At 38.6% G+C, this 16,631-nt stretch overlaps 1 protein-coding gene across 1 annotated transcript in view; it reads right to left on the bottom strand.

Annotated features, from left to right (window-relative positions):
• Positions 1-16,631, bottom strand: part of PTPRR (protein tyrosine phosphatase receptor type R) — a 140,089-nt gene that overhangs the window by 54,609 nt on the left and 68,849 nt on the right. The window contains exons 3-5 of the mRNA XM_074539732.1: positions 14,965-15,078; positions 11,627-11,782; positions 4,033-4,143 (exon numbers count right to left, since the gene is read on the bottom strand). Of these exons, the coding sequence (XP_074395833.1) occupies positions 4,033-4,143; positions 11,627-11,782; positions 14,965-15,078 (381 nt within the window). The remainder of the gene's footprint in view (positions 1-4,032; positions 4,144-11,626; positions 11,783-14,964; positions 15,079-16,631) is intronic.

Below are 16,631 nucleotides of genomic sequence, written 5' to 3'. Positions count from 1 at the left end.
AGTTTGCCATAGGTGACTTTCATTTCTAGGAGGTAAGTCACAAGTTGTGTTACACAGCATTTCCCACAACAAGATAAGCATTCCCATTACATAAACTGCAGTGTACACGTGGGCAGCAGGGATTTTAACAGTTCTCACTGTAAGTTAGTACTTATTTGTAATACCTGCAGTAGTATTATTTAAAGAGCAAATAACACAGAATGGAGATTAGTTACAGAAGATACTGTGAAGAAGGAAATACTGATAAATACAGTAACTGTAGAAGAAATTTTAAGCATTTTAACACAAGAGACAATGACACAAAATAAAATAGATGTTTATGATTTAGCCAGATACAAGTCTCTAATTACAGCAGCCTCAATTTGTTTTAGAGCAGATGTTTTAGAAGCCCTTACTCATGTGGCATAGAGCTGGTGGTTGAACAGGGTAACTTTACTAGGTCAATTTGGTAACAGTAGGCTGCTGTTACTCTGAAATACTCCTCCAGGTAGGGATAGGCTCCAATATCCTGAGAGAAACATTAACTATTCTGAAATAAAGCTGAAGTGATGAGTGGCCTATGAAGTTATTTAACCATCTGTTCAGAAAAGTGTGCTTTGCAATCACCAAGAAATTGATTTCTGAACACACTGTAATACCAGGATTATCTGTCCACATATTGCTTATGAATGTGAACATCTGGAATGTGCAACAAAAGCAGAAGTTGTACTGATCTTCTTCCATCAAACTCTACACTGATGTTGCTGAACCCTGGCTTGGTGAGGGCAGGCAGGTAGCTTGTGCTCAGTAATGTCACTCCAGAGGTACCCATGCTACACCTGTTTAACATATCTTATTTCTTGGGAGGGCAATACAAAAACAATTTCTGAGCTATAGCTGTTCCATTTTCAAAACATGCCTTACCAGCTATGAAATTTATAAGAATTGTAAATATTGCGAGTGGAGATGGAAGGCACTTACACAGTTTTTTGAAGGTGTCTGCAGATACCCTTGTACTTTCCACTTTGCTTTATCTGTTCCTGTAAAGCATTTGATTTGGATCCTTGAGTAAGAGAAAACCTAGACCAGAACATTTTTTTTCTCTGCAAGCTAATTCATTGACAGCTGTTGCCCCTGCCAGCACCACATTAAGATCTATCATTCCTTAGCTTTCCAGTGATGGCTAGATATACCTGATGGGTTTGTTTGTTCAAGGATTAGCATTAGAGGTTTAGCTGGGAACTGACCTAATGTCATTAGCAATACACAAAAACAAGACTTGGCTAGGTAAACCATCTGTTCATTCTGAAGGGTTTAGAATTACTAGGATAAGATTTCTTTCCCATAATTTTGCAGAAAAAGAAGTCCTCTCGGGGTACCTGTGAAGCAAGGGCGCTAGTACCTGTAAAGAGAGACTTGAAATATTTTTACTGTCTTTTTCTCTAGTGAGTGCTTTCAGGTAATTTGTTTCTGATAACCAGCAGATAAGCAGCTCACAGACTCATGGCCATGACAATGCTCACCATACCTTCTTGTCACTAATATGTTTTGACATAGTTCCACTTCTTGAGGACCTAAGGAATTATGGTTTTGACTTCTAAAATGTGGACAAGTATTATTTATTATACTATTTAATAATATATTATTAAGACTCTAGGAAAAAAAGATAGCTTGACCCTAGCAGAAACTGAAAAAAATCTAACCAACAACATTTGATCTAAACACTAACACTTTTCCTCAGAAAGTGTTACAGGGCTATAAGAGTTTTAATGAAAGTAAAGTAAAAAATCCAGAAATGGCCAAAAATATAGTGACCAACCCAATCTGCCACTCTGACACACATTAAATGGGATAAAAAGCAAACATGAGTTGTTTGTTAGCTTTACAATTGGACATACTCATATATTATCAGATCCTGGCAAAATCTGAGACAGTGTCCATTTGCAGTTTAAACAGTAGCACATGTAAAGATACAGGTTGGACCTGGGAGGAACAGAAAGAGGAATCTCTGCAGAAAAGACTACAGAGTAATAGCAATTCCATCTGGAAGGAATTCAAGGAGTCTACTAGTATTGACCTCTGCCCTAACTTCACACCCTAAAATAGGGTGTAACTTCAGCTACACCCTATTTCAACTATTTCTGATGTTTGCCTATAATCAGATGTTTGCCTAAAATCTTAATGGGGGAAAACTCCCAAGCTTCCCCAAGCAATGCAAACCAGGGTCTGGTGACACATGTGATAGCAAAGATCTTTCTAATGAGTCAGCCAAATCACCTTGTAAAAATTTTTCCCTTTTCCAGTCCCCAGTGGAGAAAGTATTATCTTCTTCCTTACAACAGCCTTTGAAATCTTTCCATGTTTGAGAACTATCATGTTTCTGCTTGCTCCTTTTCCCTGTCATAAATAAACCAAATTATTTCCTGTCCTCTGTGTCTCTGATCACTCTTGCATCTCCTTCCTCCTATAATTGTCTGAAATTTTAAGCAAATGTGGTGGACAAAGACAATGGAAAATGAGTAAGACATGACAACCAAATTACCACAGCAGAGTAGAATTCAGATCTTAGAGATCATATCCTCATTTATATATCCCACGGTAAGAAGTGTATTTTTGCAACATTGATGTTGCTTATCTCCTTATCTACTTCTGTAATACTGTTCTGTGATACTGCTGGGACCTTTCCTACAGAACTGTTGTTTTGCCACATATCTCCTACATTGTATTGATGCACATGATTACAGCTCTTGTCACTGCCAAGCAGCATTGTTGTTCTTTCCCATCTTTTCTCTTGCACCTGAAGAATATTTGAAGTTCTGATACTGTCATACAGAATGCTTTCAATTTCCAATATTGTTGATGCATTCCAGGTCATTAATGAAAATATTGTGTGGTACAAGGACAAGGACAAGGACAGCCAGCGTTTTCTATACTTTTCCAGTTAAATAGTCAGTAATGACCAAAATATCTCTTCTCCAAAACAGAGAGTAGAGAAGAAGAGATTTCTAGAGTTATCCTCCTCCTTTTGAGTAAAATGGCATGGAGAGATGGAGACAACAAGAAAGTAGAAATTAAATAAAGCAACAATTTCCTGTGATAAAACAAGTACTTTTCAAATCTTAGGGAGACCTTAAAAGATGAAATAACATTTTGTTATAAATCTTTGTGAACATTTCTACAACTGTGAACATTTTTAAATAACTTCAGATTAAACATGCTTTCCATCTTAAGGTTGTAAGTGGTTAAAGAAAATTAAATGTGTTTGAGAGCAAAATATCTCAAAAAGACCCCAAGATACTGTGTGTTCATAAATGCTGACAATTGTCAGAATTCAATTAGCACTTGGATGTGTGCACTGTAGAAGTATCACACAATTTAAAGAAGGAAAATGTATAAGATACAACATTGGAAAAAAATGTAAAAATTACCCTACAAAAGTCAGTAGTGGTATAATGTTCATCTTCTGTGTGACCACTGCGCTTCTCATATTCAATATATTAGAATTGTGCCTAATGCTCAGAAACCTAGCCACTGAGCTCATGCAATGTGAATGGCAAACCTGCTCAAAAATGTTATTATTCCTTCATGTTCTTACTAGTTATTTCAGTTTATTATTTGTGCATTTGATACACAAATACCAACACACACTCTAACAACTGTGCACTGACAACATTCTATCAATGTGTTGTTGCTTTTACTATCGAATAAAATTGAAATAAAGGCAGGTAAGAGGACTTCAGGGATCCTGGGAACTAAGAAGGTTGAGAAGTCATCACTCATGTCCCTACACAGTTACCCTGTAGATTTAAGAACCTGTTATTTATTTCTTCAGCTTCCTTCTAGTTACATTCTTCATTCAACTCAAAATGCATCAAGAAATGTGATTCTTCAAACTTTGGTTTCCCAGCATTATGAGAGTGACCAATTCTTACCTTGGAGTTGAGTTTCTATTAGCCTTGAGAAAACACCCATCATGTAAAGAATTTGTGACCCTATCCTTCAGACTAAGAAAAGCATGAAAAAAACCAAAATAAAGGTAAAAGGGAAACTTACCATTAAACAAGTCACTAGAATGACAAAGATGCTGAGAAATATGACAACTGCATAAAATCCTTCTTTGCTCCAGATTTTGTCTGCTTCGTGCTGGCCTTGCAAAACATTTTTCTTTTTTAAGCAATGAAACAGAAACAGAAAGAGAAAAAAGGTTATAGAGTGGCATGTGCAGATTAAATAGCTCTCCTTGGGCATTAATCACTCTCCTGAGCTTTGTCAGGGCTGAAATTCCACAGCACATGGCATGACTTGGAGCGCTGCTATTGGCACCCCTGCCCACGCCCAGTCCATGGAGCAGGCACACCCCGCGCTCCCAGCGCCACACCGGGATCTACAGCCCAGGGAACTGTCCCCAGCCGGCACAGGCTGCCTGAAGGCAAAGCAAACATGGCCCAGCACCGTTCTTGGAAGCCACCTGGCTGCTCAGGTCAAAGGCTGTGCTCTCCCACGGCCTTTGGGAAGTGCTTGCCCTGCCTTTCTTCCCAGCGCTTATCTCCAGCCCCAGCACGCACACGCCAGCCTTCCCAGTGTCTACACCTGGCACGGAGCAAAGAGCAGGTGACTTGCCTGTCTGCCTTCGTGAGCCAGGAAGCCCTCACACTGTCACCTCTAGATTACACACACAAATACGTAAAAAATATTGATTTTGCCGAAAATAATCTCATTATCTGTTTATCTCTAATTCTGATTATGCTTAATCTCATTATCTTTGGCTTCCTGCTGATAGAACATTTCTGTAACAGCTGCGCACACTAAAATTTCCAGAACTCCTAGGGAACTCCTGGGAATTATGAAATAATAATCATTGTAAAAGCATTTATTTTTGTCTTTATTGCAGCAGTGGGACTTGGTCGGACTATTAAATTACCAGAATTTCACTATGTTTTCAAATATAGATTTTGTAGCAGAAACAAAGTACATGCACCCTTGGTCTAACTGCAATATATTATTTAGAATAAAGTATGTTGTCTGATGCTTCTGGGACCACAGTTCAGTAGACATTGCCAATTTTTAGCTACTTGCTTTTATTTTCTTAATTGTGTCTTTTTAGTAGAGTTCTCAGACTGAGTTAAATCTAAAATTCTGGTTCCATCGTAAATGGTCAAGGTCTTTGTGTTTCCCTCTTGCTGAAATTCTCTAATGGCTTTAAATAAACCTCTAGTTTAAATACTGAGCTCTCTTCCCTTCCCAATGTGGCCTTTTCTCCTCTCTGGGGATGTTGTGTTTTTCACAGAGGTTATCACAGAGGAAAGAGTTCCTCCATACAAAGATGAGTGGCTGCTCAATGGGCCTGTAGAACTGCAGGGGCGCTCCAACACTTTTGCTTAGCCACCCATTAGCCTGCTCTTTTGCACAGCTAATGTATCAAGACAACTTTGTCTTCCAAAAAGGCAAAGCCTCCCAAAACCGAACTTCTTTAGCCTCCCACACACAGAAAGTCTGGATGATGATGAATTCATGTGGGAAAGCTTCCTGAGGAGTGGGAGCTCATGGCCTGAGGAAGAGAACAAGCTGACAAAGAATGCTGGGTGCTGGATATCGATACAGTTTTCATGGTCCTCCTTTCAGCACAGCATTAGGCACTGCTGTTTTTCAAAGGAGGACAATGCAAGACAATTCACAGATACTATTGCCACAAAATGCAAATATTTTGAGAGGAATTTAGTTGCATGGCTAATGTACAGAGACTTGCTTGCTTCAAGAAATGCTTGTATTTAACTGAGAGTTGACAGCTTTAGAACTGAAAGCATAATAAAGAAGAGTCTTCTTCTGAAGTAATAGTCCTGGGAGCCAGAATGGAAATTCTTCAGCACAACTATAGAAACCAATCTTGTAAAATTAGTATATTTGTGTGTTAGTGTAATCATGCATCATGGTCTCAGCTTTAAAATCTTGCAGGTATTGACCATTTAAAAAGGCTTATAAAGTGTCAGTCTGATGTTTAATGAGCAACTTAAAACTCAGGGCTTTCAAAAAGAACCTGGAAACCTTACCAAATATTTCTGCAAAAATTGTTCCTAGACATTTAAACACTGTGGCTACTGTAGTGGGGTACAGCTCTCTGTGCAATCTGCTACCTCAGCACAGCAAGGTCATTCTGCTGTGCTCATGGCACAGGACTTGGGTCCCAATGCTGGCTCAGAGCCCAAACCTGCAGCTGCTGCACATCCAAGACTGCTCCTGTTGAGCTCCATGGGAATCCCATGGTGACAGCAGCAGCTGCAGTGGTGGCCTATAAGCTATGAACTCAATGTCTGACCCTGAGTGGGTTGGTTACCTGATGGCTTTCCGGTGTTCATATCTCTCAGGAGGAAATTTAGATATAAAGCAGGAGCTAAAGGAGAATTGGCCATGCTGACCTTTTCTAACTGAGTAAATGGGATGGTTTAATACCTCTTTACTGAATGGCAAATACACTAAAAAGTAAATGAAAAGCTAATGGGATTTTTAGTCACAGTGGATGAGAGACTTATATAAACTTAAATTCAATGATGCTACAAAACTTTTAAAATATTTTATAATAGACTTCATAGATATAACAGACTAAAGACAATAAAAGAAGGGAAGACTTTAAGAGAATTAATCTCTAGGATGTCTGTCTAGTGCTATGTATGCTCAGGACATGTTTTTGCCTGACTTGTCTTTCTAACAATAATGTTCAAAGAATATTAACAAATGCTGTAAAAAGAGTAAAAAAGTATTCCACGACTTAAACTTACTTGACACACCATTTTGAAACACTTTAGTAGTACCTTCACCTACTCAGATAAGTCTCTCTCCCAGATCTAGCTGGTGGAGAGCAAAATCATTGCTTAAGCTGCTTCCTAATGACAGAAGAAGTTGTGACCTCCAGTAACTGAGTCATCTCACACCCATGATAAGGAATTGCTTTTTGAAACGTCAATGCAGATCATTCAGAACTTTGCTCCTTTGTCTGGAAAACTGATAAGAGGGATAGCAACTGCCACGCTCAGTACAAATTGTTGACACCCAGGAAAAAAACTAATAGGATGGCCAAATGCAAGGCAGAAACGAGAGGATTCTTGTCCTTCAGATAGTTTCTGAGGAATAAGCTTGAGGATATACTCAAAATAATCTGCAAAGATCTGCAGCTAATAAAAGTGGGGGAATATCAGAGTAGATGGAGTGGCAAGGGAATTTCAGGAGCTCATGGAGCACCAGATCCTAGAGCAAACAGGGAGGAAGGAATAATTTCCTAGTATTTCCATTCCCTAACAAGTCTTCAATAAGGTGAGTTTTTCAGGCAGAATGAACCAGGTTAATTTAAACTATTTGAATTCAGCACAATTCAATGTGTGGAAGAATCAAATGTAGTCTTACAATGGCATTCAATCACTAACCTTACTGAAGAGTGCCTGCACACAAGGGTATTTGCTGAACTGGAACAAATGTGTTATTTCTAAACAATTTTTATAAACTTTTTTTTTTTTAAAGATAGTAAAATCCATTCTGACTTTTATGGTCTTATTATGGGTAAAACAGTGGAGTATTTCTACAAGCAAGCAAAATGAGCAGCCAACTTTCGATAATAACAAGATAGATAGATAATTAAGTAGCCAGTGAGAAAACTGAGATGGAAAGATTCTCCTGCAGTATCAGGACCTGCCAGAGAAGGTAAATTTTCAGTGGAAAACAGGTGAATTTGCAAATTGGGTCAGTTAACCCCAATTAGTCTCTTGGGCCGGAACACTAATGAAAGCATAGCAAGCTGTAGTTCTGAGCTCAGAGGAAAGCTTACAGGGAGCTGGGGGTAGAGCTCAAGATCAAAAAGGGTTCATGGAAGTTCACACTGAATAGCTTTGTTTTTTCTGCTATTTTAACTATGTTAGCTGAGGCACATTAGGAAAGGTTGCCAAGAAATCATTTCCACCCCCAGTGAAAACATGTAGGAATGTGTGTGACCTCTCAGGCTCACAGGACACTGGATAATAACCACTTAACCATGTCTCCCATGAAAAAGCCACCCCAAAAGCTCTGCTTTAGGTACATGTGTGATGAAGTGCTGTGATTCCCCATCCACACAGGCAGCCTGCAGGGCTCCTGTTTCTGTTGGGTGCTCTGGGAGCACCATGCAGGTTTTACACTGCAGCTGCCTTGCCTGATCACAGGAGCATGTCCTTGTGCCCTGCTTTGTTCCCAGGTGCCTCTATCAGTCCAGGCTGTTGTAATTTCTAAGATATTGGTTTTGATCACTTGTCCTTACAGCGACTAACAGTTTCTGTATACTTTAAGTGCATGATTGCTTCCTTTGATTTCTTCTCTAATATGTTAATATCACATACTTCAAAGGCAACCTCTTTGTGCAAGGAGGCTGTAATGCTTCATTTTAGGATTGCATAATACTGGTATGAACTCTGGAAATTTCTCCTTCAGTGACACATTTTCAACTGGCAGTTAGCTTAGCTCTCAAAACATAGTAACCCTTATCTTATGTAGTGTAACTTCAGTTATTTTTGTCATTCAAAACCACTTCAAGTTCTCTTCTAGTAAATTCTGAAATCCAAGCAATTTAAAGACTTTAGGAAGCCAGGATTCCCACACCATAATACCAGACTGCCCAAGTCATTGAATATAGTCCTACCATCAAGCACAATTTGGTACTTTGTTCTGGAGAATTCCGCTCCTGACTGTGGTACATCCCATGGAGCAGAACTCAGCCTGAAATCCCACTTTAGACCACAATAAAAGAACAAATGCTACAACTACGATAAGCCATTGGAAAATCAAGGAGATATGAAAGGTATAGACATTGTCCTAGACCCCTGAAATGGCAAAGACACCTTTAAATTTACACATTTCCACTGGTACACATCTCATTTTACACCAGGCAGTAAAGTACTCTCATGGTTCCTACAGAAAGACATATAGGGAAACTGCTCTTTCAGCAACTGCAGAATAAGAAACAGGGATATAATTTTGAGACAGGCAATTTATTTGAAATTAGATCAAGCAGTGATCAATGCATCAGCAGATGTGAACAAGCAAATTATTTCTGTAATGAATGGAAATGTAGTTCCAGGTACTGACATCCACTGGGACTTTTGCTGTTTATGGTACAGAATGGGCTGAAACTTTGAGCAGAGCAGTTTTCCATGTGGGTTTTCCTACATAATCTTGGTAAAATTTCTTTGGACAGGATAATCTCCCACAGCATTAACCCTCTGGCGGTCTAGTTTACACTAAACCTTGTTAAAAAGCAATCTCAGGAGAGGTATGTCACAGATGGGATGAACTGCCTGTCAAACATATCTCTTTTTGTTTACCATAGAGAGAGAGCCAGAAGACTTTCAAGCCTTAAGCAGCTCTTACTGAAATACAGCTGAAAAAGGAGACAAATTTCAGCCCTAACACCTCTGTGTCTGCCACCCACCTAGAAAGATGAGAGTAATGCTTCCTTTATGCACAGATACACTGATATTGCACATACAATACTACCTGTGAAGCATTCATACTTTTGGTAGAAGAGTGTATAGTTTTAGGCCATTATTTAATCAGGATTGGTAGCTCAGCAGTACACACACACACACAGCATTTTACAATGGGCAAATCATGCATCACAGCTATGTAAGGCTTTGTATAATTATACCTTCCTTCAAAGGTTTGCCTGTTTTGTTTTGGTTTGCTGCTACTTTGTTTGGAGCAATTTGTTCTTAGAGCAAGTTGAGGGAACATAAATGGTTGGCAGCTGACCAAGTAAAGACTGTATGTTGTTTTTTGATGTTCTTTTCTCGGTAGTCTTATACATGTAAACTATTTATTGAGATCCACAAGGAATATGTAATCAGTGTATTACATATTACTGTAAAGCTGCATTATTTTTCAGGATCAATGCCTTAGCTGTATAATCTGCTATCAATTGAAAAATTAAAATAATCTCTTGTGTCTCTAACAGTATTAGGAGTAAGAGACTGCACAGCTTTCATTGTAATAATCCTGTTCTAAATGATTACCTACAATTTTTTCCATATATCTGAACACTCCAGATTATTGAAATGTATCTGACTCAAGATGAGCTCTTGAGTTCAAGGCTTGATTTTTTCCAGCATCTCTTCACTGCTTGATGACATTTCTCCGTTCATATATTATTCATATAAGTTCTTGCCCCATGTCTACTTCAAGTGTTATTTGTAGTACTAGGAATAGATAATTGCCTCTATTGCAACTGTCAGGCTCATGTGCTTCAGATACAAAGAAAATTCTGACCTAAAGGAAGCTTCACTCAGTTTGTTGATGGGTGATATAAAGACTTGACTTATTTGGAAACCACTGCTTTGCTATGTTTAGTATTAGAACAGCAAAAACTTGGGAATCTGAATTTTGATAGTGGCAGGTTGCTGTAGTAGAACATGAATTGGCCTTGTTTTATATTTCTTTTTTTTTTTTTTGTAACAAAGACATCTAGATTCTTAGAATACTTAAAGTGAGAGAAACAATTTCCAATCAGTAAAAATACAGGTAGGCATAACAGCCCAATGGCTCAAACAGTGTCTCAAACACAGCTTCAGATATAAAAAACCCCAGGAACTTTTTACCCATGGAGGGAAACACAGCTCATCAATCAGAGTATTTAAATTTTTTTCCCATTTTTTTGGACACGAACACTTCCTCTGCCAAACTGGGAGTTTCCACTGAAAATCTTGATTCTAAACAACATGATTGAAGGGGTTTGGCCCCAAACTGTATTCTGAAGGTCTTTATTTGTATGTAAGGGCTTCAGGTAAGACACTAAATAAAATGCAGTGTGATATGGCCATGTCCATGAGCTCACTGGCTTTTTACCCTTAAGGCTTTTACTTTCTTTCATTTTCTGGGCACATTTTAAATGGTTGACCCAGAATCAGATATCCATCTCACTGATAATGTCTCAGACAAGCTGTGGAGATGACAATGTTATCTCTACTTGGAAATGGATTTTTTTTCTTCCAAAAAATGGATGAAGTCATACAAATAATAGCTACAAGTTTTATTTTTACCCTCTTTTTGGAGCACATAAAGAAAATAAATCTCTTAATTATGCTAAAAATAAAAAGAAGCATAGGTGTAATGTACAGATTCAGTTTTTCAAAATCATGTCAGACAAAAGTTCCATGGGCCGTAATGGTGACACACAATATCTGCATTCCATTTATCTCTCTATTGAAATTGTTATGTCTTCCTACCCCCATTAATAGACTGGAATTCCTTATGTCCATTTCCTTTAAGACAATTAGTGCATGCTTAGGATCTAGACTCTGATTTCAATGGTAGCTTATCTGTGTGAGGAGAATGCAGATGTTAAAGGGTAAATAGCCTAATAAAGCACTACTAAAGTAATTTAACAGAGAGGGGCTCTGAGCAATCTGGTCTAGTGAAAGGTGCAGTCCATGGGAGAGGGGTTGGAACTAGGTGACCTTTAAAATCCTTTCCAAGCCTCACTATTTGAGGATTCTATGATAATTGCCTTACACTAGTGATGCTCTCTAAGCCCATACATTTTCTGCCTCATGTTTGAGAACCTCAGCTGGAATACTACCAAGGAAGTAAGTGCCTAATCTGTATCAAAATAATACAGGTTAGAATATTGATAACTAACCTCAGGGGAGACCTCTGTTATTCCAAACTGGGATAAACTCTGATGCAAAATGTTGATATTAAGGGAACGCAGCACTTCTTCAGATGGGAGCGCCTCAGAAATTCCTGGCTTCGTGTTTAGTGGGGACACAAACAGTTCCACACAGTTCTTCTTTCCCTAGGGAAAAAAAAAAAAAAAAAGCAAAATAATAGGAGGGGTCTGGCATTAATCTCTGCTCTCTGTAGATTGCAACTATAATTCCAGAGGCAAAAGCATGGAGTATAAAGGTTGCAACCTGCTCTGTGAGCACAGCATACCTTTTGCCTGTCTGTAAATCCCAGCAGACTGTGCAAGAAAATGCAAATCCTATACATGGGCATGAGTGCTTTGTCTCAATCAATATCGACAAGGTAGACTTTTCCTGAGTTTAGTATCATTAAACCATCAATATAACATAGTGGTAGGAGGAGCCATGGGATGGGGTCAATGGCAATGTGCCAGCAGGGATTTTAGCAGACAGTTCATCTGAGCTGAGATGAAATAGGAATGCTTAGCATAATGCTGTGATATTTGGACATTACTTTCTAGTCCCTTCTCAACATATGGCAGACACATACCACAATAAAGTCCTCTTAGTTGACTGCAGTGCAATTTAGTATGGTCCAACAAAATTAAAGGACCAAGGAAGTTTTGCTAGCACTTAGTGGGTGACCTGAGAATGTCCACTCCCTTATCTATTAATTCTTGCCCTGGGGTATTTGATGCAGTCCTGGCAGCCTAAGAGGTTCTATATTAGAAATGTCAGTGATGCCCACTCTGTTTCAAGGTAGCAAAAGGAAAGAGACTTTCTCTGTTGTGATAGACTTGAAAAGCATGTGAGACAACTCTGATGTCCAAACAGGATGTGGGAACCCTATCTCCCCAGGGCTGTGGCCAGTGTAGCTGACAGTGTGGAGCAGATTCCAGATTTGTGGGATCCCCCACATATGAGGTAGGCATGGAGCTGTTCCTTGCATTGCTGCCTGGACAGGCAAGAACCTCAACAATCTGGTTATTTGCTATTCATCATTATGGGATGGGAGAGATCAGTTCAAACAGGGATAATCCTGATTTCCCCTGCCTCCTTCCTATCCCCTTGAATGTGTATCATTATCTCTACTGAAGTGAAGAAAAAGCCATCTTTTGCTTTTCCTAAAATACATTTGCATGAAATACTCTTTGCATAAAATATTCCTTGCATTCAAAATAGAGCTGTACACAAAGGGACTCTTTCCAACATGTTTGCCCTAAATCTGTCCTCTGTGCTCTCACATGTGCTGCTGGTCCATCTGCTCAATAACAGTGGTAAGGACACTGGCTACCAGTGGGAGCTGAAGAAACTGATTAGAGCCTGGGGTTGTAGTCAGTCTCTGATGGGGGAAGGGGACTGCTGCTGTGTGAGGGTCACAGGCACCAGGCAAGGCTTGGCAGGCATGCAGCATTCCCAGTGTTTTGTGCCCCCTCTGTTTATGAGTTTCTCTATCCCATTAAAGGGACTTTATGGGAGGAGGATGTAATGGAAAGGCTAAGGAGATACTGGAAATAGTGAGTTAATTTTTCCTGGCATCTGTGTAACATGTAAGAGGTTAGCAGGCTGTCTGCTCCCTCTGTGCCCATCCACATCCTGGCTTCCAGACTCCTGGTCACTTCTGAGAGCTGCTCACTTGGGACTGAGTCACCTCACCTCACTTCAGTCACCTACTTTTGATAGCCAGCAGAGAGGGACTGGCATCTCTTAATCCATCCTAATATAATCGGGATGGATCTCAATGCCTCTTCTCCTGCAGTTACCATCCTCTACTGCTTTTACAGGGAGCCTATATGAGTAGTTTAGAAACAACACACTGAAACAAGGCAAGATGAGTTTTGATTTGCTCTGCTTGCTTGCCAGCACTCTGCGTGAGAGGAACTGTCTCATGTTAGAAGGATGAAAAGTGGGAAAAATGTCCCCTAAGATGTATTCGTCTTCCTTGTGAATTTTGGCTGTGTGCAATTTTTAGAGCAAATAGAGGAAAAGTTTGCTTGCTCTCTTATAGAGCTGAAATATTGACTCATAGAAGAACTTTTCCAGGTGTTGAAAAGACTAATTAAAAAATAGTGCTTACTGTATTCTGGACTATATGCATGTGCAAAATTACATTATCTCTTCCCTTAAATCATAAACGAGAGGAAGAAAGAAAAATGCAGTGGAACCAGTAGGAAAATAAACAGCATATTTCTTATGTTTATTTACATAATTTCTAAGGAGCATAGTAAGAAAGCTACTACGTGATTCAGTATATTGAAATATACATCTCAGACTCCAAAACATTTCTCATTTAATTGTGCTTTTCTCTGAATATATCTTTAAACTTTTCATAGTTTATGAGGATTGAATGCAGGAGACAAATGAAATTTAGCATCACTTGTCACGAATGAGTGAGATTCCTGAAGAACAGGGAAAGAGCTGCATTGCATTCCTGTTGATCTTTCTTGCTGTATTTCTTGTGAGATCTTTTCTCACAGAGACATTTCTTGAAGGAGTTTTATAATCCTTTTTCATGCATACAATCCTATCAAGCTTTCAAGGCAGAAAATACTTTTATACTGACCCTGTCAGTTTTCTTCCCTAATATTCAACCTGCACGTAGCATAAAAACCTCTTCTTCCCTCTGCAAAGTGAAGTCTAGCAATACACAGATGATGTTGGATTTTCTTGCTTCATGGTAAAATTTTCATAAAAAGACAACAGTGTTATTAAGTATGCATACCCAAAAACCATACAATGACAGTTGATTTTAAAAAGTCCTTTTTGCTGGAAGCAAATTTATCACCATCTTTAGTCAGTAGGATACCATAGTCTACAAGATAATTTCTGAGGACAGATTATTATAGCAGACTAACAAAGCATGAATATTAATATTGTAGATGACATTTAATTTACTAATTGAAAGTCTGAGGATAAATTGTGAAGATGCCTTTGAAAGGATGAATCACATGTATTCTTTGAGCAATATTCAACCTTCGAGAAACAAAACATGGATAAGGTGTGAACATGAAAAAGAACTGCATTGGAATGAAAACTAAGGGATAAGCAATCTGCTTATGAACAGGACAAAAAAGAGATTTACCTGGCTTAGCTGAGAATGGTGTATTTTCAAAGAAGAATTTAAATAATTTTGTAATGGGGATCTATTTTTCTATAGTGCAGTTGAAGAAATGGAATAATAAGTATTTTTCTGTCCCTTTTAATTGCACTCTTCCATAGTGACAGGAAAATTAATATAAGAGAATTTAAATAAACAGGTACACTTTAATACACGCAGACTTTTGGTACTTACAATGAGTCTGTTGATATGAACTTGCTGAGGTAAGAGTCCCAGTGCTGCTGCCACTCCTTGGCGAAATATCCGAAGCAATGTGATATTCAGCTTGTTTACATCCATTTGCAGTGTCTGGAAAACAAAATCAGTTCAAATGAACTCTTTGTCCAAGACATTTAATTCTCAAGAAGACTGATCTCTGAGGCTTTTCACTAATTGTTGTTGGGTTTTTTCCCTGTAACAATAATCTGTGTAATCTATGTATATCACAATATATAATAGGTCTAAAGGTACATTTCAGTACCTTAAATGCTATTCATTAGCAAAGTACCACCTTTGCCCAAGTACACTCAGAATGGGTTCCAGATGGTTTTGGCTTAATTCCTTAAGACAAGTCACAGTGTTAAAGATAACACAATTACTACCTTAGAAATGAAAGTTAAGCATTAAACATCAATGCATCCCTAAAGAATGAGATGTTGAGTTTGCACAATGAAGATTCCTTTGGAATAATGTCTTAGCATGTCTCCCTGAAGGTGAAGAATGAGTCACACATAGTGAAATCATACAATTTAAATTTTGATTAGCAGTTTCTGAGATCAGAAATGAAACATTCTGGATACATTCCCCATGTTTGAATTTCCTAAAGCTTCCTCATCCATGTCACAGGATGAGACAAACTATAGCACTGAAGCATTTTCTTTCCCTGTGTTAGAATTTTAGTGAAATTTAGAAGTTTCCTCAAGTTCAGATCCTTTTTGTGAAGTCAGTGGAATTTTACCGAAGAAATAATTTAGGCTCAAATCTTCTGTGTCCAAGAAGACCTAGATATTGGGTCTTCACATGATGCCTCATAGACAGTACTTCCCTGTGGAACTTTAGAGTCTGCTTCTTTGTTTTCACATCCCTTTTGCAGACAATATGCAGTGGAGAAGAGAGGAAAGATGACTATGTCAGATGGCCACAGGATTCCAATGCTTCTGGCAACTTCTGACTAAGGAAGTTACCAAGTTCTGCCTGAGCCAGTTGACTCCAGATAAAAAAGATTTTTATTTTAAATTTCCTATTTAAAGCCATGGGCCAGCTTCCTGCTCTGGGAACCAAGCAGGTATTCTTCCTTCCTAACCAGAGCTGCATAAAGAGAATTAAATATCTGTGGGTCAGATATCACACTGGGAATATGCTTATGGTTCAGAAAGAAAGGAAACATTTATCTCAAAGAAAAGCAACATCACACATTTTGACTGTTATTCTTTATCAGTGTTTATAAGCTGCAACATAAAACCATAAAATATTTGCTTTCCTTTTCCACCATCGATTTGATTTTTCTGTCGGTACTGAGTGGTTTTCTTTCTTTTCCTCCCTTTTTCTCATTGTTTTACACTACTGGGATTGTCAGGTCTTGATGCATGAGATTTGCTCTTACCACACAACTGAGCTTTAATTCAGTCGGAAGTATTACAAGAATCTTCCACTTCAAATACCCTTTCTACCCTGGCATTTTCAAAATGCAAAGTCTTCCTCTCTTTACTTCTTGAATTTGACAGACATCCTCAATGGTTACAAAACTTCTCCAACTTCATCACTGAAACAGAGAGATGTCTTGAGAGGGGACATGTGGAGGTCTAACAGATGTGAGCACTTTTTCTTCTGTACCTCAGATAGACTCATGGAATACCTGACAA

The sequence above is a fragment of the Zonotrichia albicollis genome, chromosome 4 (genome assembly GCF_047830755.1).
Source record: "Zonotrichia albicollis isolate bZonAlb1 chromosome 4, bZonAlb1.hap1, whole genome shotgun sequence".
NCBI classification, from domain to species: Eukaryota; Metazoa; Chordata; class Aves; order Passeriformes; family Passerellidae; genus Zonotrichia; species Zonotrichia albicollis.
This window is presented reverse-complemented; position numbering and strand designations above follow the sequence as displayed.